Below are 24,374 nucleotides of genomic sequence, written 5' to 3' on the forward strand. Positions count from 1 at the left end.
GAAACAAATACCATCCGTGGCACCCTGGTGCTGTTAGTGCTGTGCTGCTGGGACAGTGTGCCGCAGCAGAGGTGACACAGATAGCATGGAGCAACACCGAGCATGCTCAGCGGGCAGGAAGCATGGCACAAAGAGGCGTTCGTTTGCTTTGAGTGAGGGAGGTGTAATTGTAGTCACAGCAGACAGTGAATACATGGAGTAGTTCTCTCTGCCTTCGTGAATTATTTTACAGATTTTAATCTTCATACAGAAGCAACTATTTTAAAATAGACCCAGATGTGTTCTCTGCCTGAAACAGCCTTCATACCTTACCTGGATAAAGTTTCATGTTCTAATGAGGGCAGGGCAGAAGGGTTTCCAGGCCTGTGAGCACTGGCTATGTGATGCAACATACCAGACCTCTCAAAATACCCACACAGGGGACACTCCATCACACTTCAATATGAACTTTGCAATACTGTGTTCTTGATGGTTGTTTAAGTATCCCTTTGAATTAGTTTTTTTAAAAAATAATAAAAATAAACAAAGAAAGAAGGGGAATACTTGTGAGGAAGCAAGTACTGAGTATTAGGAAAGGGTGATGTTCGTTTAGAGTTCTTCATTCCTTTAAAAGCTGTTTTATAGCACTCACACCAGAGATTTTTCTTTCCTCTGTAAAACTATTTTAGCTACATTCTAGAAGCCAACAGACAGAGCAGGGCACTCCTTCAGCACAGCCCAGAGCAGTCAGCTTCTCTTCTGTGAGCTGTATTTACAGCCTGCTTTCCTGAGAAAAATATAATGTGTGTTTGCTTATGGCCTTGCCGTGAATGTAACCGATATCACAAAGCAGCAGATTGTTTAAGACCTTCACTCATTCTAGAGGACAACATTAATAGCCAAAGAATCCTTTTTTTTCTTTTTTTTTTTTCAAATAATTTTGCAGTAATTGGATCCCTAAGTCCAGAGAAATTAAATAGAAAATACACCACAGCCCCAGTATAATTGGACTTCCCAAAAGAGTAAAGTTGAGTTTAGCATGTTGGAGGACAACAAAACAGTAAAGTACTCTGGTCAATGCTTTTGGAGACCTTTAAACTGTAACAACACCTTCAGAAATATGAAAACATTTGATGGTAAGCCAGTAAGGTCTGGTAAACAGGAAAATAGATGAATCCCCACAAAGCTTTCTTTTGGGCTCGAAACTGCAAATGGAGCTCTAAGTTCATTTGCATGATTAAATACATTTGCAAAATTAAGTGCTTTCTGTGGCACAACGCACCGAGAACAAAGACTTTGGATCCAGGACTGCAATTGCCACGCAACCAAAAGTAGGATTTTTACAGGTTTCTAAGGGCATTTTGCCCGATTAAAATCCGTGTGCCTTGGGCTGTTCGTGGGGAGGAAAAGTCCAAGTGTCTGCTGCCAACATACAGAATACTTCTCATTCTGCTATTAACTCGGCATTCGTAGAAAGTTTAGAACCCTGCCAACGCGAGGCGGGCCGCCCGCTCCAGCAGGCGCTGGTTTGTCCGCACAGAGCCGGCGATCAGCCCGGGGCTCAGGCCGGCACCTTCGCTCAGCCTTCAGGCCCTGCCGGGCACCGTCCCGTCCCGGGGCGCGGCTCAGGCGAAGGACCACGACCTCCAGCCCCCAGCCACCTCTGAGGAAGCCGCTCTGCGGCGTCGCGGCTTTCCGGAGATCTCGGAGCGGCACAGAACGCAGGCGGTCCCGATGCCCGCCGTGCCCTAAGCCTGCAGCCGCAGCCCCGTGTGCCACCGCCCCGAGCTCGCGGCGCGGAAGCGATCGCCGGGCGGGCGGGCTCCGGCACACTGGGCTGGGCGAGATTACTCATAAAACGAGGATAAGGAGAAGCTCACTCCCTTTCCGCGCTCCCAGCCCAGCCTGCCCTTCGGTCCCCGCCGGCTCTGCCCTGCAGAGAGGCTCTCCTCCCCCCCCCTGGCCCCGCACCCCCGCAGCCGCCCGGCGGTCCCGAGAGCCGCCCCATCCCGCGGCGAAGCGGCGGCCCCTGCCCGCGCCGCACTCACTCTGTAAGTGCTCTCCGTCAGCTTGTTCACCTCCTCGGGGTCCCGCGACATGGTGCCGGCGGGGACAGCCTCGTTCTCCGCGGAGCGCTTCGGCCGCAACTCCGCACCGCCGGAACCGACCCAACTTCGCCCTCCGCCGCTCACAAACTGTCAAAAACTTGAGGAACCAGCCTAGCAGCGCTGCGGGGCGGGCCGGAGCTCCGTGACGCGGCGGGGCGGGGCGGGGCGGGGCTCGGCGCGAGCACCTCCACCTGGGGCACCGCCTGCCGCTCCATCCTGCCGCCAGCGGGCGCTCGGGCCGCTCCTCCTCGGCCTTGAGGTCGGGGGCTGCGGAGCGCTCCGGTCCCGAAGCGCGGCCTGGAAGGGCTCCCTAAGAGGCGGCTGTGCCGTTATGGGTAAACCCTTCCTTAGGGCCGTGACGGGGAGGCTCCGTAAGTTACGGCAGTTAGTGCTGGCTGAGCTGTAAAGGCTCAGCCCTTCTCTGCGCCGGGCTGCAGCCCTACGTGTGGTGATGTGGGAGCTCACCGGGTCGAAGGGCACAAACGTTTTGTCCCGAGCCTGAGCCGCGCAGCGCTGTGGCTTCGTGCTGCTCCGCGCGGTTCCAGCACAGCCGTGCCCCGTTCAGCTCTCGTCGGGCGGGATGTGTGGGAGCAGCGCGGGGGGAAGGCCGGGCAGGGCTATCTTGAAGGACTTTGTGAGAATGAGATAATCTCGGGTGTTTAAAACTTGGCCCCGGCTCCGGTATTGTGCACATGGGCCACGATCCACACACTGGCACGTCGGATGTCTCTCCGTTCCCCTTGCTTTATTGCAGCAATAAAATGGCAGAAGATCTGCAACAGAAACTGGACTTGGACCGTAGCCCTCCGTGTTGGACTCTGGTGAGGGAGGGGGTTATCGGGCTTTAGGAGCTATAAAATACATTCCTTTGAGTGTGTGGAGGTGTTTATGTGTTCAGAACCAAAACTTACCTTCCAGGAAAAAAGCGGGTATGCAGCGTGTTATCTTGAGCACCGCTGAGATGCTGGACCGAGGGGTTCATGAGACTTCGCTCTCACAGGTAAAGTCTTTGCATACTCCTGGTATTTATTGTGTTCATCACTTTTCTGTGATAGTCTAGTTTATAATGTTGTCTTGTAATTAGAGTGAATTATTTTCGGCTCAAGTCTACGGTCTGTGTTTCCAGTAACTAGGGTTTGCTCATACGAAAGGCGTGCAGTGGCTGTTTGAGCGTGGGGTGAAGGATTGCACTGTGTTTCCCAGCCCCTTGTGTGGAAGGTTTTTTACAGCTCTGGAAACTACTATGCCCAGTTACTGCTGCTGTTGTGTTAATGTATGCTAATGAGTGAAAGGATGTACCTCCCTAATAGGCTGACATGACAACTCCTGGAGGAGGATGTGGAAAGGCTTTTCCTTTCCTGGTGCTTGCCAGGAGCTGGCAGTTTTACAGCAGTGTTGCTCCCGGCAGGGGCAGAGCATCTCTCTTATTTTCCCTGAATGTTGTGGAGCTGTAGGAGATCACCTGGGCTTTGGTGTGTTTGTTTTGCACTAGTGCATGCATATTTTATTAATGCTTACAGTGTCATGCTGAACTTAGCGTGTGTTGGGAAGAAGTGATAAGGATCATTTATATAGACCAGAGCAGTGTAAAAGTGTTAGTGTGATATTTAATGCACTCTCAAGCATTGTGAGGATGCTCAACATTTCAAAATGTATATTTCTAAAGCTCCTTTCACTTTGTAAGCAAATGTAGATAACTTAAAGGCCTACTGAACATCGTGTTCTGTTATTCTTGACCTTTCAAGTTTCTGCAGTCCTCAAGTATAAACAGTTTTTAGTGCTTTTATGTGATCTTCTATAAGTTTTTAGTGCAGTAGTATAATCTAATTTTATAATAAATCTTGCTATTATAATAAAGCAAGGAAAATACAGACTTAAATGAATAATGAAATTGTGGAATGAAGTAGAGGGAGGTGGGGGAAAGAGGGAAGAAAACAAGGAAAGGCAATTTTAAGGAATATCCAGGAAGTGTTGAGGTGTAGGTATCTGGGAAGATGTGGCAGCAATTACTTCTATTAACTTGTTTTTGTACGGATATAAATGGCCAGAAAATGTTAACAGGTGGAAAATGGCAGGACTGCTCTTTCTCTTAAAATAGGAGATTTAACAGTGCTTACTTTTGAAATGAACATCAGAAGTAATAGGCTGTATTTTTACTGAGGATGTCCTGCTGACCTCTGTCCTCCTTGAAATTAGCTGCTAGTTCGGAAACAATGGCAAGGAAAATCATCTTCATGTTCTTATTTTCATGAGTTTTTCTGTGTTGTTATAGTGGTGTGTTTTCTTTCTCCTGCATTCTGTACTTTCTTTTTGTTGTGATGTGATGTATCAATCCTAGTTATTAGCAGTATTGTTCTATGTAGTTGAGTGATGTCTTACTGTGTGACTGCAGAACTTAAATCCTGGCAGACAAATCCAGCTCTTAACTTACAAACATCCTGATCTTTGGTATAAATCATCCATTTACAAATTCATGCAGAAAAAAAAAAATCTTCTTGAGCTTCTAATACAAGTGCTTTTATTTCTTCTCTTCGTAGAGACTTCTCAATCTCCTGCTGTGTTCAGATTTGTGTTACGTTACTGGTTTGGCTGGAAGTAGTACTGATGTTTGTAAACAACCCAAATTTACAGTGGTTTAATGAGATCCCGTTTTTGCAAATTACTTCAGGTTGCTCTTGCATTTCAGCTTGTGTGCAGCAGTCCTCTGGGAACAAACCAGTTTTTAGTCTGATCAGGACAGAGTACTTAATAGCATTCAAAATGGGAACCTCACTGAATGCATCTCTATGCTTGATGCCTACATACATACAAGTGCTCCTGATAAATGTAGTGAGATACTTTTTTCAATTAGGAGTTTGTTTTATTAGATTTATCAATAGCACTGAGCTTGGGTGCTGCTGTATTTGAATGCTCCCATTTGTGCATTTGGGATTGTTTCTTAGAGGCTCTAAAGAGTGCTTGCTGGCTGCTGTGGGGGTGAGTTCAAAGCAGGAGTCGAGCTGTGGTTATTTATCACATGAGCTTTCTGAACTGATAGGAATTAAAATGATTTGATTACTTTTTTGAAGCTTACTTTTAATGAGATGATTTCAGTAGCCAGCAGAGGCGAAGGGGTTATTCTTGGTGATGTGCCCTTTCTGTGGTCTTTTAACTCCTTTTACTGCAGCTCGAGCAATAAGTGCCTCTCAGGAATCACTTAGATTGGAGGGAATCTGGTAGCTCACCTGATCCAATCTTCCGCCAGAGTAGGGCTAATTTCAGCATTAGGTTACTCTAGACTTTGGTTGAGCTTTGAAAGTCTCCAGGAAGCAAAGGTTGAGAACCAGGACTGGAACCACTCAGCAAGTAAAAAGGATGTACTGCAGTGTTATAGGAGATACTATTTGCAGATGGCAGCAAACTGGGAGGAAATGTTGACCTGTCTGAGGGTAGGAAGGCCCTACAGAGGGGTCTGGGCAGGTTGGATCACCGGGTGGAGGGAGCTGGGATTGTTCTGCCTCTCTGCATCTGATCCTCACCTGGCTTAGGTGATGGTGGACTCCCACAGGTGGCCAGGCAGAAGCTGAGGCTGCTTGAGCCTCTGTTCCTGGGAGTAGTTCTGCAAAGTCTGTGCTTTTGGCTTGAATCCTGCAATTGATTTCACACTGGCCAAAGGCAATCACTTCGATTTCTTAGCAAAACTGCTATTGTGGAACTGATGCTGAGTGTATGCTTGTATTTATTCTGTGCAGGAGGCCAGTTGTAGCATTTAAGCTTCAGAACTTGAGTAACAGCAACAAAAAAATTCCTAACTAATTTGTCAGCTTTCTAGAGTTCTGAAATTTTAATGAGAAAATTGCATCACTGAAATATCTCTTGAAAAAGTGCATGCTTGGAAATATTCCTTTGAGTAAATATTTATTACATAAAAATATTACTGATTTTAATGAATAATTGTTTTCTGAAGTGTCCTCTTTGCATGTCAGCAGCTTATGGAAATGTTATTTGGAAACTATGTAAGTGTGCTGTGATGACCCATTAATGCCAGCTCATCATTAGATCTTTAACATGTGTTTTAAACAGCTTAATATGACTGTAACTAATTACATAAATTGTGGCTAAGTACCCATTGCATATGCATGATATAGCCAGCTGTGGCCTACTTCGTTTCCCATGGTCATTAGCAGACATTTAACTCAATTAAGAAAAAAAAAATCTACACAGTGCATTATTTGGTGGAATCAAACCGTATTTAGAGTTAATTCATTGGAATAAAATTTTCTGAACAGGAAATTAAAGTGATTATATCAGCCTTTTTTTCTGATTGATATCTGCATTATATTTCCCAGGCTTTTGAATAATGTCTCTAAATTGAAATCCTTAAACGTGAGGTGTTTTGGTGCTCTGCTGGGATGTGCTCTTCAAGTATTTTAATCGGTGCAGCTGATAGGAAAGCAGAGGCAAACTGACACAAAGCGTCATTCAGAAGTTTTTAAAACAGAACCTCTTGGCCTGATATGGCTCCATTAGTTAAATGGAGGTATTCTATTTTTAAACTGATGCAAGCGAGCACAAAATCATTTTACTCCATGATGTTCATTGTCCTGAGATGATTTCAAAGCACATGAGCTGTGACTTAGACCTACAGGTCAACTCGGTAAGATACTGAGCTCTCTGATCAAGGAGAGCACTTAATCAAATAGTTAATTTAAGCCTGTAAATAATTCACTGTACTTCATGGGCACAAAGCATCGAAGGAGCTGCAGAAGGCCTGTTAGAAACTCTCCTTCTCCAGACTGGTTTTATCTTTGAGATCTGGATGTTTGTGATTTGTATCTCAGCTGTCTCCCTTTATGAATTCTTCTTGCTATATATTCGATGAATTATAACCTGAGTTCTTCTCTGTGGCTTATGTTTGGAGACTAGGAGGAATGTATTGTAGAAAAGAATGCATTTTTTTTAAGAAGTTTTTTTTAATCAAATCTAGAGTTCGGGGGAATTGAAGACGCAGTGCTGTTAGCAATGCTAAGCTTGATCTGCTGCTAACCAAAATGTTCAGTGCAAGACTGTGACTGCCACGCATCCTATGGCTGCTCAGTTCTTGCTGGAGCTGGCCGTGCTCGCTTCAATTCAGAGCTGTATCCACTAGATGGCAAGCAAGCTATGCCTGATGGAACAAATGTGCTTGCGTAATCTTTGTGCTCAATGCTTCCTCCGAGTGGCTTATAACACACCAAGATGGGTATCAGCAGTAAGCAAATGGAACAGGCTTTATATTGCTCATACACAGCCTTGGTTGGGTTCCTCTCCTAAGAGTGTAAGTGCTGTTAGGAAGGTCATGTTGTTCAAATCTAAAGATGCCTTTGTTTTGGAAGTCAGCACTAGTAACAAACCAACATCCTGGTGAAAAGCTTGCTGCAAACTTCTAATCCATTTATGTTCTGGGGTTTTATAAGGTGAGTCACATCAAAACCGTGGTGTTTCAAATGGCCTCATACTTATTATTCTTCCTGTTGTAATTTGTCAGATGGAGGATTAGCTAAGAACAGGTGTGCTCTGTTCCAAACGGATCTACTGGTTTTGCCTGAGGTCGAGTGTGGATGCTGCAGCTGAGCAGAGCTTGTGCACGTCACTGATGGGGGTAATGCTGGCAGGCTGATGGCTCTCCCTTTGGCTTAATAGGCAGCATTTGTTGTGGGCTGGAAATGAAGGCCCCAGTTGGTGTGCGATGCTATTGCTGTACTAAGAACTAAAATTATGCCAGGTGTAAAATAGCATTCTTATGGGTGTTTTCAGAGAACTTGCATTGCAGTACTGTCCTCACCTCTTCCTTCCTACAGCTAGAATTTGATTATTCTTTGGCAAAAATTCTAGGACTGCACTTCCACGTTATAAAGAAACTTGTAGCTCATCAGTGCTCCTCTTTTATGCAGTCTTGCTATAATGGGGAATTACCAGGAATATGTCCACGGAGGCTATTAATAACAACTCCAAGAAAATGCCATAACGTTCTTTCTGTAACTTATCGCTTTGCTGCTAACATATTTAGAAGCTGTGCTGATACCAAAAAAAGTAATCCGTTTCTATTTTTTGGTAACAAAAAGTGTGATCATTCCAAAATCATACATGGATATTTTTGGATTGAGTCATGCTGAAATTTCTTTGCAGGGACTCTTTATAAGACTGCCTTCTGCTCTTATGTTCTGTTGCTATTCCTGAAAGCTGCTGGAGCTGAATGCAGCACTGCCTGCCCACTCTCCTTGCTCCCGGATACCACTGGCTAGTGGCAGTGCTGGCGATGCTTTCTAGAAACTGTGAGGGCAGTGATGGTTGGTGCTCAACAACACAAATGTCAGGAGCAATCCTTGCAGCTGGCGATGTGGTGGGCCTGGTTCTGAATAGCTGAGCAGGTGTACAGCCTGGTGGCACATGCTGAGCCCGTCCCCATGGCAGTTTGCACAGCAGATGATGCAGTGTCTGTCTCCTCTCCTGCAGTGGAGAAGGTTGGAGACAGAAGATGGGGAGATGATTAGATTAGGCTGCTAAAGGCTTTATTGGAGATTCTGATGGAGAAGGTGATCAATCTGATTGTCTGAAAGGTGGCAGATCCAGGGTCAAACTGCTACAATTCCAATTGCATTGGGATGGGGAAAATAGCATGGTTAGGAAAGTTAGAGTGGATTTTTGATTAACCATCTTCATTGAAGTCGGTACAGTTCCTGTAGATTTCATGAAAGGGCTTAATATGATCTTCATCATTTCTGCTTGACTTTCTTATACAAAAATAGAAACCTGTGGCCTGTATCAGAAGGAACAATTGTTAGCCTTGTGGCCAAGTGAGGTGGGGTGGCCCAAATCCACCCTGTTCTGGATGGTTTGTTCCAGGATGCACCAACTGCTGCCATGCTGGCCATCACTTGGTTCCAGCTGTAGGGCTGTAACAATATAACACGATAACATGCATGATAAATTACCTTTTGAAGCTTTTTTTCTTATAGAAGGCCTGTACAATACTGCTTGTCCAAACTGGGGCAGAAGGCATGCAGTACATTTGCTTTTGATCAGTTTTGCTATGAGATTCATGGCTGTTCAACAGCCTGCATCTTTTCGCCAAGCTTTGCTGTGTAAGCACCACAGCCTTTCTGCAGCACAACTCCTTTGCCATGAGGTCTGTGTTCCAGGGAGTGAGACTGCTTTACATCTCTCTATATCCCATGGATGATTCTTTAGGCAAAAAGAATACTGGAAGTTATGCATGTAAGATTACAACTATGAAAGTCAGTGCAACTGTGACAACTTGACAAGGACTAGCTAAGGAGGGAGCTGAAATAATCTCTTCGTTGTGGTGGGCTATGTGTTCATCATGGAATAATGCTGTGTAAAGGGTAAAAGCATCCTTGACAGTCAAAGTCCAAGACCTGTGCTCACGGAAAACAAAAGGCGAGGGATGGGCAACGCAGTAGCAAACAAGGAAATCATTAATAACTGTGGTGAAAGGAGCTACTGCAAGAACTGCAGGCAAAGAGGCAAAAAGGGATAGTTCATATCATTTGTTTTCTTTTTTTTAATTGTGGGGAATTTTCCAAGACTTGGAGATACTATGGCAAGCATCGGGCATCATGTCGGGAATGACGTCCAAATGACCACGTGCAGTGGTCTGTGTGACTGAGGATTTCAACCCACACACTGCTTGTGTTGATGGATATCTTCCTAGAGAAATGAACATTTTGTTTTGGTGATTCACCAGCTAGCAGCTGGATATTTTTCCCAAAATATTCAGAAATATTCAGCTTACTAAATGCTGCCAACAATTGGTGCTGTTTGATTTATGGTAACAGGTTAATGTGAAATCGTGTAAGATTTTGCTAACTCTTTCTGTGTCTGTAGGCCAAACCCAAATCTCTCTTCCAGCAGCAGCACAAAACAGTTGAAAAGGCAGACCGAGTGGCTAGGTAAGAATTCCACTTGAAGTATCCAGTTTGCTCCAGTCCATCAAAGTTGCTCAGCACCGTGAGAGCTGGAAGTTAGTTTCTCCTTCTGAGTTAGTTCTGGCCACCAGCACAGTTCACTGTGAAAGCAGCAATCTGTGAATTAGGACAGTGCTGTAGCTTGAATTCTGTTTGATGCTATGCTGCTGTGCCTCACACCATGATCTGGGTTGGAAGGCTGGAGATGGAGCTCCTGCCCAGCATGGAGGATCCAACACACCTTGCATCAACTGCACCACAAATTCAGAGTTCTTTTTTCTGTGTCAATATTGAATCTGCTTCTTTTTTGTTTCTTTCATTTTCAGTTTCTCCTGCCCTCCTACAGCTGCTTTACCAATGTAATAAATGAAAATACCTTACAGAATAAACCAGTCACAAAAGCACACAAATTAACAGAAATTCGTCTTCTGTTTTTTAGCAAGCTGCTGTTATGTTCCATTTCTTCTTGCCTTTTCTGCTTATTTTATGGCTCTTACCCGTTGCAGTTTCACTCTGCACTACTTGATATCAGATGTAATATTTCCCATATCAAATTCAGAGCTATAAAAATGGGCCGCAGAATAGTAAATACTTCAGAGCAGGGATGTTGTAGCTGAATTCGTAAAGTGATGTGTTGGGGGGTGGTGACACCTTAATTCACCTGTCTGCAGAGAGAAGTTAGGTAGGTTTCTTCCTGATGTACTTTCACTCTTTCTACAGATTCGTGCTCACCTGTTTGCTGAGATCTTAGTGACTGTGTAGAAATACAGTGTGACCTAAATAGCTCAAATTCATTACAGCAGTTATCGTGGAGGAGGAGGGCTAGCAGATGCATTTCAATGATAGATAAGTGGCTTTTCATTTTTTATTATAGTGAGATAGATTGGGTTAATTTTTTATTAAGTTAAGGCATTAGGTGTCCAGCATTCTCTGAATACCTGCTGTGCATGTAGTGATGTGAAATAAGCTGGAAGCAGCATCCTTCCCACTCCTTCCTCTTGCTTTTATTGATTTAAGTAAGGCTCCTGGGTATCTAATGCAATCCTGATGCTTTAAGATTTGTTCATGTAACTCCCTATGCATAAGCATGGTATTACGCTACTTGTTCTCTAGAGAAAATAATTAAGTGAATTACTAATGCATAAAATGCTCAAGTTAAAAAGCTTAAATATTCCATTTGATGCAGTTATATATAGCTTAATGTAATTTTTATCAGACCAAAATAAGTGCAGTATCCTCTTAGTCAGAATGCTTTGGCTTTCATCTCCATTAAATAGAATGCTAATTAACAGTTGATTCCAATTTTGTCGAGGTTGCCATGTTGTTACATTCTTAAACCCAGAAAGTGAAAAAGGCCTACACTGTATATAAATTAAAACTACTGATCAGAGATCTGTGCAATAGTGTTACTACTGTGCCTGAATGCAGGCTTTGGAGTTGCAGCAATGAACAGTGTGCATCAGGGTTGATAAAACGAGACAGGATCTGACTTCTTGGTCAGAATTCCAGCAGCAGCTGCTCTGGAGGAAGGCAGGTTGGTTCAGCTGAAGTGTGTGAGCACTGATCCCGTATGGGAGAGTGGCATGGGAAGGGGTAGGAAACACTTCCAGCAGAGCACTGCATGTGCAGATGGCACGCCGCTCATGCCTGCTTCCTTCGTGGTGCTCATTCTGTGCCCAGCTTGATTTGATTCCTGTTGTTTGCATGAATAGAAACAGTATATAAGTGCAAAACTTATACTTTGCAACTAACTTTACTTTGTAGCATGATAAGAAAACCCAGCATGTACTGTTGCTGTTCCTTTGTACTGCTTACAGGGAAGGAGCGCAGATCCAAGCTTGTGATCTATTGGCAGCATCGCCCACCCTTGTGTGCTTTTCACAGCAGTTGCATGAGTAGCTTTCTAGGCAGCGAAGTCAGAGGAGCTTGGCAGGGGGACAAGTTTGCAGTGTGAAGCTGTGGGTCACTGGGAGCTGTTTGAACTGAGAACAGTCTTCCAAGTTCCCTTAGAAGGTTTTATTCTGATTAACTTACAGAACTGATACACATTTTTCACTTTAAATTCAAATATTGTTTATCATTATTTTCTTTATTGAGTTTTCTAAAAAAAAAAAACTCTGTAGAGTTGTCCTTACAATCCCTATAAGTGTTACCACTCACCTGCAGTACTTTCAGCAGAGGAGAACAGGGCAGGCGAGCAGTTTCAGCCCTTATTTGCCAGCACTCCTTTAATTTGTCAGGTGCCACAAGCTCCACTGACTTTGGAGAACTCAGGTCTTCAAATGATATGACATCTAGAGGTGATGCTTATTTTGAATGTGTTATAAAGTGACAGCTAATGCATTTCAATTATCCAGGAATATAATGTCAGATCCGAAAACATTCTAAGCTGGGTAAATTTAGCTATAGTGTGGGCTCTTCTGTCTAAAATCGTGATCTTAACACTTCCTGAGACCTCAACTCGGGACACCTGAATCTGTAGTTCTTTTGGCAGAAGTGACTATGAAAGATATTTAAGATTTATAATTACTGGGCTTCAGGGTGGGATGATCTAGATTGTAATATTCGAGTGATTCTTGAAGGCAGCTGTGAGAGGATGGTGCTCAAAGACCTTATTCCTAGCCTTGTTTCTGTATTTTAGCTAGTTTCTTTCTGCTTATCCAGTAACTTTTCTGCACAAAATGTAGAAACAGTCAATACTCAGAGCACTTTCTCCTGAGAGATGTCAGCTGTAAACCTTGTGTTACTTCACCTTGAGGCAGGACATAAACCTGGCTCTGTTGTATGTGGGGTATGAGCTGGAAAGCTGAGAGTAGAAAGAACACAGTGTTTCCAGCTTTTGGGGAAGAGTGTGAGTAGCTTTTCTTTGTAACTTTTATTTTTTTTTTAAAGAAAACCAGCAGGATTTAGGTGATGGAAGCTTTCTGTAAATGAGAGAACAGTACTTGAGTACCTGTCACCTCTACACCTGGCTTTTCATTAATACCAAGTAGTGGCAAGTTCCTGTTACAAGAATGGGTGCATCTGTGATGTTTTCCAGCCTCTTCATTTAAACATGGATTGCACCTATCGTTACGTATCCCAGTGTGTTGTTCCAGACAGCTATTGCATGCAGTGACTGTAGGACTTGCTTTACTTAGCATGTTGCTGTTCTACATGCTGCTTCGAGGGGTCTAACATTCCCCCTACAGGACGTGGGTATCGGTGTATGCCCACCTGTAAGTTGGTTGGTACTGTGCTTAAGTTTTATGTTTGTGAATACTTCAGTGCATCTTTCTCCTCTATTGTAGCCCATTTCACAGAGCGGCACCCTTTGTATTTCCTGCTTACTCAATCCTAGAATGATGTGTAAGGCTCCTATCATTTTTTTTTCTGTGCTGAGGTATCCTTCCTCTGCCAGCTATTTCTGATGTTTAAAGCCAAGTGAATGTGTTTTGCAGTGCTGTGGGCATCAGCCCTGTGTTATGGGTTTTTTTGCTGCTGCACAAAGAGCATGCTGTTTTCTAAGAGGAAAATGTTTTGAAACTGCAAATAAATAGGAGAAGACAAAAGCTTTTAAAAGTAGCATGATTTATTGCTGGGATTTATTTGGCAGCACTTAAGTGTTTCTGGTAGTGACAGTGTGTTGCTACTTTCAAGCAAGTGATGCAGTTTCATCTGGGCCCAAACTGCTAAAGTTGTAGGTAAGAGCACACTGTATTACAGGTCTTGTGTTAGGTAATAAGTTCTCTAGCTGGAATTTGTAAAGTAGCTTTGTTTCCATTTGTTTTTATTAATTCAAAAACTCTTTGATATCACCATTGAAAAAGGTAAAGTGATTCTTTACATTCCTGTGGTACTCAGGTCTGCAGTTACCCTTCCAAAAGTTAACCACTTGTATTAGGAGAATATGGAGAGTAGTTGTCAAGAGCCAGGGAAGCAGTTGAGAAGATCACAAAAGTAACCAAAGCCTGACATATATGTATTTTGGAGTGACATTTACATAAAGTAATTGGAAGAGCAAATCAGCATAGCTTCTATAAAGTTGAATCATGGATTTCCAACTGCTATGAGTTCTTGAAGGATTTAGTGAAACACAGACTGAAAAACTGGAGTCTGAAAGAAGGGAAAAGACTAAAGCCTGAGAGCTATAATGTATTTAGAGGTGTGAAGAGCTTTTGCTAGAGAAATTCATACGAAGTTATTAAGGAGAATTAGGGTAACTAAGGCAGTTTTGCCAGTCACAGGGAATGTGTGAGGAGGTGGGAAACTGAGTGTTAATGCTCTGGCTGGACAAGTCTAGACAGAACAGTCATGTGCTGGGCTTATTTGGGACCTCATGCACAGTGGGTATATTACTGTTATCTGTCTCTAGAGTAAGAGAGTGGAATGCCAGTACTTAGTAATGTCATACGTTTCTTTAAATTAGGCAGTATTAGAGAAGATTACTTAGGGCTCCAGGAGAATGTAATAGAACTTCTTAATAAGATATCAGATTAAATTCAATTTAGATGAGTGCGTGGGAATTAAAATACAAATGACTTCTGCATGCTCAGAATTAGTTCTTAAGAACAGTGTATGATATTATATTGGATTGTTTGAGAAGCAATATTTTGATTAGGTAGCTAATTATATTGAAATGAGCAGTAAAGGTGCAGGTCTTTGTAAGTGGTTGGGTGGGGTTACTGGTCACTGACTGCACTGGTTCTGTAAGGTGGTTCAGATGCACGAGGTCCTGCCAGGTGTGTGTGGCTTGATGCAAACACACAAGTGTCACTCACAGAGACCAGCTTGATGAGCTAGTGTCTGGTTTGCAGATTTAAAAGTAATTCTCAAATGTTAATGTAAATTTTCAGTTTTTTTCCCTGGAAAAAAAAAAATTCCAGCCATGTTAAGGTCATGGATTTTCTGAGGCTCACTCTTCTGACACAGATTTAAGGAATGTGAGGAGGCTCCTCCTTTCAGGTACGGGCTCAGTTCTTTGCTTGACTGGAGGGGGGTCATCACAGCCTGTAGACTTGAAGCTGAACGGGAAGTTTTCCCCCCACTGGTAAAAGCTTTAAATGGGCAGCTTGTCGTGGTCTGTGAGGCAGATTAGATCTACTGGAGATGATCTTTGTTAATGTATTTCGCTAAATAGTCATAATAATCAGCAAAGCTTAATTCTGCAGAGTCACAAAAACTAAATATTTTTAAATTTGGGGTTGACCTTTTATATATATGCATTGATTTGTCTACTGAAGTAGTAATTTTCTGCTGACAATTCTGACATTGTCATTTTCCTCTGTTGGTTTATCAATATTTACCTACTGTGTAAAACTGCTGGAGATGACTTCTGCTCTCTGCAGTCCTTCAGCAGTCTTCGTGTCGTTCTTGTGGTCCCGTTCATGGGTGATATGAAATACCATCAGCATCTGTTTATGTCTGGGCTCCAGTGGGACTGCTCTCCTTGTCAAGCGCTTAGCAGCAATTAAAGTGAAAACTCCTGTGTTTTAGGGAGCAGAATCATTTCATTGGTCAGAATCTGTTGTGCTGCTGTGTTTTGCTGCTCCAGAGATGGTTGTGTCGGCTCCAAGGGAGATCAGAAGCACAGGGATGGGAGCAAGTACTTGGGACCGAGGCAGTGCTGCTTTCCTTCAGCATCACTGCTTGGCACGGTGGGTGCGTTAGGTGGGGGCTGAGCAGGACGTGACCCGCAGGAGGGGCAGAGCCTGGTGGAATTCCTTCTGTCCCCAGCTGATCCTGCTGCTTTCCTACACGGCCTGCCTGTGCTCGGCCTCGTGCTGTGGGTGGAGGTGCTGTGTTTGCTGCAGATGAAGACAGACTCAGAGATTTCCCTAGGGAAGTATTACAGCTCAGTGCTGGATGATGGGCTTTTCCCGGAGTTTCTGAGAGGAACTTTGTGTGAGGAGTTCCTAAACGTGAGAGTTGTTCAACAACTCGTACCTCAACAGTTGTTGCCATTGGCAGCAGTTGTCTGAAGCTTCATTCTTAAGTTTTTCTTTTTTTTTTGAGATAAGGTATGGCATGTATTATGAGATCAAGCCATTATGTGGAACTATAATATGAGCAGGAAAGGAATTTTTTTCCCTTTTCAGTTTCTTTCATTTTATTTTTAGGCAAGCATGGAAATGTAGTTCCATTAATATCCAAAACAATATGTTGTACCAGTACTGTCTATATGCTAATTGTGATTTTAGACATTGGTTAAAAGCATAAGCAATGTCTTTGTTATTCTAAGGCTACTGCTTCTTCTCAAGTGTCCTTTCCCATTAACAAAAAAAAAAAGTTACTAGAACATGGCAAGAAATAAAGTATATTGAAATAAAGTAACCAGAACTGGTTTTGCTGAGAAAAAGATGTGTTCATTTGGGAATTACCCTGTTCATATTGCTGTTCAGTCTCTGAACATGTCTGTGGTGAAATATGTACTTACATTTACAGAACTCTGAACAGTGTCTGAGTTGCAGACTTATGTAGTTAATAAAAGAGCCAATTCTCTTCAGACACCTTTGAATTCTTATTAAGTGTAAAGTTCCTTTTAGGCAGCAGGTTTCTGTGTATTAGAAGCCTCAGGCTAATGTGAAAAGAAAAGGCAACTTGTGTATGTTGGTAAGTGTAATGCAAGAAGGAAGATCACTGTTTCTGCTGCCGGGGCTTCAGCTGATTCTGTTGGTATTCCTTCTTCCCCATCATTAAAAAGGGCCCACTTGAGAGGGCCTGAAATAAAATGATGTTCTCTCAAGTAGATAATGCACTTTTAGTTAGAAAAAACAGAGGCAGGGGAAAGCAATTGCTGTTTCTTAATAGAAGTGCTTGTACGTCCTACACAGAAGCTCAACTGAGAATTTTCACTAGAATTGATGAGACTTAGTGACTTGAATATGGCATAGCTTTTGTTAGTGAATGCAAATCACTGATTCTTGACAATGTTTTCTATCCCATCTAAAGACTTTTCACGAGCCTTTTATGGTGCTTAGTACTAGTAAAAATCATTGCCGTAGTTGTGATAAAAAGTGCACATAGACAGCATTGTAATTTCAAAAGCAGAACTGGATCAAATGAAATAATGCAATAAAAACTGCACTAATAAGTAGGATATTCCTCGCAGCAATACTGGTGTACTGGTAGAACCTACTACAATCAGATTTTTCCTTAGCTTGATTAAGGTAGTGTATTACTACAGAGATGCTCATAAATGAAGTGCTGCTGTGGGCCTTGCTATTCAGCTTAATTGCTTTCGTTTCCAGGCTCTCCTGAATTCTACGTTGTTTTCTTTTGCCTAACTGATAGTAATTCCTCATGGAGGCAGTTCTGTATAGTGGAAGGTAGGAGGGCATGTGGAAACAGATGTTTTAAAGCTGCTCACCTACTCACTGGTGGGAGGTTGAAGTGACATCAGCTTTCACACCAAATAATTAGGAAATTCCTGTGTGTCACCAGCAATTGTGGCCAAGGCTGAGTGCTTCTAGGCACCCCAGGTAGCAGCAGTTCTTGAAGCAGTGGCTGCTGTGAGTGCATGTGTGAGAGTCCTTATCTAGAATGCAAGCTGAAAAGCTATTTTGGAACTGTATCACTGAAATGCTGTACGAGGGTTGAAATGGAGGAACAGAATCATTGTTCTGATAGAGGCTTTACAGATAACAGGAACAGAAGAAGGAAAACTCATGAAAGGTTGCAGGGCCTTATGGAGTGATTTGCAGAGAAATGGATGTGACAACACTAGTCAGTCTAAAAAAAATAACAGCCCACAAGTTGAAACAGTGGAACAGCTTTTCCTTAAAGCGTGGTGATGAAGACAAACAGACGAATGTAGGAGGAATGAAATACATCAGCTGTTAACACCTTCTTTGAAAGCGCTCTTAAAAGGGAATAAATTACTTCTTGGTGCTTTTGAGAAATACTTTTTTCATCTTTGTGAAGAAGAAATTAAAGAAAATACCACTTGATTCTGTACGTACTTAAAAAAAAAAAAAAGTTGCCCAATTCTGTGAATATTTTCATATAATAAAGTGTTGTGTCGAAATGACAAGAGTTAGTTGTGAGAACAGCTCTCTTCCAGCACTATTTTTAGCAAATGCAGTGAGATGACTTAACTGCCGTCAGCTATCACGACTTTGGCCTCCAGTCCTAATCCATTTCATGCAAAACTTTGAGGAGATGGACTTGATGCTGAAAGAGAAAACTAACCAGCTTGGGTCAGAGAGTGCTCCCAGTTTGAGGGTTCTGTGCCAAAAACTGTCTGTGATGTTCTGCCCAGACTTCACAGATCAACACCAGCATCAGTAATTGTATTAGCAAGCAAAGAAGAGCACGACAGTAGTAGTCCTGATACAAGGTTCTGTAATGATGGTTCCCGTAAGTAAATGATCCTATCAGTTTTCCAAACACTAATGGGATGTTATTCACCTCATCTCCTCTCTATTTCTACGAAAAAAGATGCCAGCATTGTTTTGGTTCTGTTTCTTAGGAAGAAAGATGCCCCGATGTAGTGTTTCAATTGATAGGAATTGTAAGTGGATAGGAAGTGGAAGTAGAGGAAAAGCATCAGTTTTCCATTAAATGAAATTCTTATTCAAGTTCTTACTTAGATTCAAGTTATTATTTAAAAAGAAAAAGCTGATTTTTCATTTTTTTTTTTAACTGCACATGGGATTGTTCAGTTTTTTTGTGATGGTATCCTGAAATGGGATCTGAAATTGAGTAGTGGCCTTTTGTTCCCTGCAGTAGCCTAGGCAGAGGTGTCTGAACTTCTGAAAATGTGCGTGTTTTTCTGGTATTTGTGAATCAAGTATTTTATATGCATTAAAAGCAGTCTCAATGTGTAGCTGTGAATTATAGTTTTTATGTGAAGAGCTTGGAGTCTTGTATTTTCATTTTGAGGAATAACTGTTCTGTCTGCAAACCTTTTCCACGTTATTCATATTGTATATTATCCTCAAATCTGTTCTCTGTTTAAAAAATAAAAACACTTTTTTTTTAGTGTTTTGTATTTTTCTTAGTATATTTATATTAACTGGCAATAAAATGAGGGAGATTTTCTGGGTTATATAAGAAATCCATGCTGATGTTCTCGTTCATCATTTAAAACATTTAATTCCATTTTTGAAGCTTTTTTAGTTGTCTTGGCAGAGTGCAGTGAATAGCTAAGGGTATGTATCTTGAGAGAATGTGTTGATATTCATTTTTGGGGAAAAAAAAAATCTATTGTATTCATATAGAGTCTGAGCTGAGACCCAGGGGAACAGAGAACACTGTTCATTACATACTAGAGAAAATCTGTAGCTGATGTAAATTTTCACAGCTCAGTTGACTTCAGTGAAGCTATACTGATTTGCAGGAGCTGAATATTTTTTTGCACAGTGGTTGTTTTCTCTTTGTTTATTTAAATCCAGCTGTGCTTTATATTGGACAGAACCACAAAACAACGTTCCCTGACCTGGCTTCCTGTCCTCAGTGAAGTTCCTCTGCATTTATGCTCATCAAACTGGGATCCTCTTCTGGTTCAATATATCAGTACAGTATGCAATCTTTTTTTTTTTTTTTTTTTTTTTTTTGTCTCCTTACTGCTTTGAGGCACTTTGTTGGATCAAAGCTAGTTGAAATCTGAGCTATCAGATATTTGGGGATTTCCCTGTGGAAGACTATCCTGGAGAGACATAGAATTAGAACAGGGGATTGCTTGATTGGGGAGTTACTTAAAAGCATTTGCTAGAGTCCTGCTGTGCACAGGTGATTATAAACTGTTGGGTCATCAGCTAGGGGACTGACATACAGTCAAGTATGCCTAAAGCTGGCCTGTATTGCTCTGGGACTGAGGTGCATGTGGAATTACTGGATAGAAGACTGTATGTGCCCCCTCTTATCCCAGCTGCACGGAGTACATCTCAGCTTAAATGGAAAACTTAGTCTGAATTATGATTTTTATTTGAAAAGCTTGGAGTTTCATATTTTCATTTTGAGGAGTGCTGTTTTGTCTGCAGACCTTCTCAAGCATTAAGATGAGACTATGAGGTGTGTTACTGCTGCTTCAAATATGAGGTTTTGCAATTCATTAAACTCCACTGTTGCAGGAAAGAGTTAGTTTGTATGGAATTCCACTGGATGTCTATGAAATGGCACATGCAGCCACATTGCAGTGTACTTCTGTTAATTGCATTGCAGTTACTATGCCATTTGCAAAATAGGTGAGTTACCAAAAAGAATGTCCTTTTAATACCGTTAAAAGAAACTTAGGATATTTCAAATTTTGTCTGTTGCTGTTTTATTACAATAGTCCTGCACCTATTTCTAATACCAGTAAAAAAGGCTTTTTGGAGACTTTCAAATGAATTTCTAGTAGTTCAACTGGTATACTATTGAATCTCTTGGCCAAACATCTTGGTGGAAGAGGGTCATTCTTAGAATATGAAATAATGTACAGTCCAATGTTTATTCATATGGGTTTTCAGTTTTGGTGTGCATCTGTCACTCTCAAAACCTATCATATGATGTACATCTGTTCGTTTGGATGAAAACAAAATAGTACCATAATGGATCCTATATTTATAGAATGCTAAATAATAATGTGCTATCTTATAATGAGGTGCAAATTGTCCGCTATTCATTTGTATAGAATCATAGAATTGCTCAGGTTGGAAAAGGCCTTAAGGATCATCAAGTCCAACCACAACCTGACCATACTACCCAACTCTAACAGCCCTCTGCTAAATCATGTCCCACATCAAACAGTTGTTAACCACACCCAGGGGTGGTGACTCAACCAGCTCCCTGGGCAGCCCGTTCCAGTGCTCAACAACCCTTTTTGTAAAGTGGTTTTTCCCGATATCCAACTTCTGATTTGAGTTCTTTTGTTTATGTCATGTTGTAAAGCTATATAAATTGCTTATTTATTTAAAAGCTGCTATTGGTTTCTGTGAGCCTGAATTTGAATTTTCAGATGTCACTGAGGCATGCAGAAGATTCTGCTGTTAGCATCTGTAGTGCTGTTCATCGAGGTGATGCTCAGTTTTAGTATTTGTATAAATTTAGTGTGTTCTGCATTGATGGACTTCTGGCCAATAATTAAATTTTTTTAAATTGCTTCTTTCCCATTTATTTGTCTAATCATCTGGGCTCTGAAGATATTTCCTTCTGTGCATTCTGGAGCTGTTTGAGCACAGCACTTTGCTATCATTGCTGTGCTTCCCATTGCACTATTGCATTACAGGTGACCCCATAGGAAGAAGCACTGTGTCATCAGTTCTAGCTGTTTCATCCCAAAAAGTTACTTTTATTCTATATTTTTCATGTTTTGGTTGTTTTGACTGGGAAGTGATTATTTCTCTCTCAGCATCCATTTACAAGCAAAAGGCAAGGAAAATCAGTTTGGCTTAGCAGCTCTGTACAGGAACATCAGCTTCTTTTTGAGTGCTTTTAAATCCCTTAACAACCACTGGTAGCAATGTCCTAAAAGCAAGATTATTCAGTTTTCTTCAAGTCCTGGTGTGATGACAGTACTGTAAAGCGCTCATTAAATACAACGGCTGTACTTCAGCTGTGGATTATAAAAGCTGCATGATTCCACAGTCCCTCTCAGTCTAAACATCTGTCTTTGTGTTCAGTGGTTGTGAAGAAAACAGTGTTATGAAATGCGAGGACAGAATAATCACCTCTCTAATACAGCATTATGAAACGGCCTGCGTTGAGAGAGGCAGATTTGTACTTGCTTTATCTTACGTGGGTGTAAGAGATAATGGCAGTGTAAATCTCAGAGGGATAATGTGTGTGATTTAGAATCTCTTCATGAGGTTAATGCCATACAGAATTGGTTGTTTGTTTGTGCTAGTCCACGAGATGAGTATTTTCACTGGTTACAGTTTCCTTATCTATCACAGTAATCAGTGGAACTAACGGTAAGGTTTTGGGGTTTACGAATTCTTAGGGTTGTTTTATAGGAACAAAATGGTTCTGTACTAACTTTTGTATGGAGTCTTAAAACACAGTATTTCTTCAGTTGCCATTGTCTTTTACTTTAGGAATTGATGCTTTTTAGACGTATGTTACACTGTGATAATGAAGTGGAAATGCGAGAAGAAAATAATATGTGAGGGAGAAACACTTTACCACGTCAATCTAAGCCCCAGATACCCACCTGCAGTAAAAATGCACTACTGTTGTGAGACGCTTTGTAATATTAAGCCTATTACTGGCTGTTCATACCTGTAAAATACGAAAGCTCTCGTGTCCATGAACTCTGCTCAGAGAGTCAGGAGGCTCCTGAAGGCCTTTGCTGCTCTGGAAGAGAAGCTGGAAGGCAGCACACTGCAGTTCGCTTGTTAAACTGAAACAGCTCACAAGACAGCATCCTGCCTCTCCCGCGGGGTTTGGTATTTCACCTCGTTCTCTGCACATTGGTTTACTTGGGAGAATAATGGAGCAGCACCAGGCTGCTGGAAGATCCCAGCTGATCCCGGTAAAAACCACACGTTCTGCTCCACAGTTCTGTTGCTAGGAGTTAGCATTCAGTGCACTTCCAACAGAGCCTCAGCCTCTTTTTATTCATCTCTGTTGAAATATTGCTTCTTGTGGGTGAGGATACCCTCAGGTGAGTGGTTCTTGTGATCATTTTTTCTTCAATTTTGAGTTATTTATTGGCTACTTCTAAAAAAATCCTTTGTGATTGAATCAAATCCATTTTCTCTTTTATAGTTCAATGATGGTTTCTCTTTGAGGTTTGATATTCACATTACATCTGTAATTATATCTGTCCTGGAGCTTGGTTTTCGTTTGAGTGGAAGGTCACTTTTGTTATCAGGAAACCACATAAGAGTCTCCTCCTATAGGCTTGTTGCAGGCTGCTAGGTGTCTGTTTGAAGCACTCGGATGGTAGAAGTGCTGCAGTAGTTTCTGGAACTTGACAGAATTTGAAAAATGATAATGAGTGGGAAGTGTGCTGTAGTACTCACTTCTTAAAATGTTTTTTTTTCATTCCTCCTTTTGGTGGAATCGTGGAGTATAAGAACTTTATTTTCAAAACTTGGTAGAAGTATTTCTTAAATATCCTTCAGCAGAGTGGGTGTGTGAAACACGCTGCAAAGCTTCATACTTCTCAGCGAGTGGGAAATGTGCTCCCGCACCCAGCAGACACATCACTCAGCCATTGCTTGGGCTGCTGAGCTCTGCCGAGCATCACTGAACCTGAGGGATGTTACCCTGTCCTCTCCTCTCCACCTCATCCCATCCTTGTTCAAGTGACGATGATGCCAGTGATTCAGAAATACATTCTTAATGAAATTGACCATTATAAAGCAACTATGGAGAAAGTAAATCTAAACGGCATGTTTTTCCTCCTAGAAAAGATGCTCTTTCATAGCCATAGGCAGTGCTGCTATGCAGACCATTTTGTGCACTGTGCAGAAAATAGCCGTGTTTTGCCTTAGATCCCAGGAAACATGCTGAATAGGAGCGAGAGGTGAGGCGGCGTTGGGTGGAAGTGATAAGGCTGTGAAAATGCTCTGAAAGTAGCCGGCCTGTTGTGTGCACTGTGTTATTGCACAAGCAATCTCTTACACTTTCTAAGTGTGCATAGTTATATATTGCTGCTGGCAGAGCACAGCTAACAGAATTAGAAAAATTAGAGATGCCATTGGAGACTGCAAATCCCTCCAGCCTTTTCCTAAAATGGAAATGGAGAATATTCTGATCTGCTTTTTGAACATCACCGCAGCACATCGTGTCGTGTGTCCAGGAATTAAACGAGACTGCTTTGTGTAGTACCTACAGGTATCATCTCTAATGGGAAATATTGCCAGAAAACTGCTTACAAACCATGCTGCTCGTGATCTGACAGTGTTTCTCTTCCTTAATTCTTCAAACATCTGTTTTACCACTGCAAGTTGCAGTATCTTGGTCTTTCAATCTGTTTCTACTTATTCTATAAAAGCATCAGAAGAAGAAAGCTGTGCATTCTCTTCAATTTGATGGAATTTTTGCAACATTTTCTTCTCAAAATTGAATAAGTTATATTGAGCTGTTGTGCTTAACTGGGTTTAAAAAAAAAAAAAAAAAAAAACAACAAACAACTGCCTAAAAAATTAATTGAGGAAGGCTTAATGAATAGCATTGTTTTTCCTTCTGCTTCTCTTTGTGATAATTAAAATGAGTTTTATTTTTGTACTGCGAGGAGACACACTGCATCAAGGCCAACAGAGTGTTTACAAAGGAGTGATGTATGAGCTCTGTGTGCCCATAAAATACAGTGAAGCAAGCTGGCTTTGACTTGGTTCCTACAAGCTTCTGTTATTACAGGTTTGTTTACTTGGGAGCTGTGGAGGTTTATTTATATAAATGCCAGTGATGCTGTTCATAATTGTGTCCAGGA

The 24,374-nt window shown here is 41.8% G+C and overlaps 1 protein-coding gene across 2 annotated transcripts in view; it reads right to left on the reverse strand.

The window, feature by feature from the left end:
• BAIAP2L1 (BAR/IMD domain containing adaptor protein 2 like 1) overlaps positions 1-2,215 on the reverse strand; it is a 33,500-nt gene extending 31,285 nt beyond the window's left edge. The window contains exon 1 of one of the 2 annotated variants that reach the window (XM_085237377.1): positions 2,028-2,215. In XM_085237377.1, the coding sequence (XP_085093503.1) occupies positions 2,028-2,078 (51 nt within the window). In that variant the 5' untranslated portion in view covers positions 2,079-2,215. The remainder of the gene's footprint in view (positions 1-2,027) is intronic. The other variant, XM_085237378.1, reaches the window with a different exon arrangement.
• Between the last annotated feature and the right edge of the window lie 22,159 nt (positions 2,216-24,374).

The sequence above is a fragment of the Meleagris gallopavo genome, chromosome 16, assembly GCF_905368555.1.
Source record: "Meleagris gallopavo chromosome 16, MGAL_WU_HG_1.1, whole genome shotgun sequence".
Lineage (NCBI taxonomy): Eukaryota > Metazoa > Chordata > Aves > Galliformes > Phasianidae > Meleagris > Meleagris gallopavo.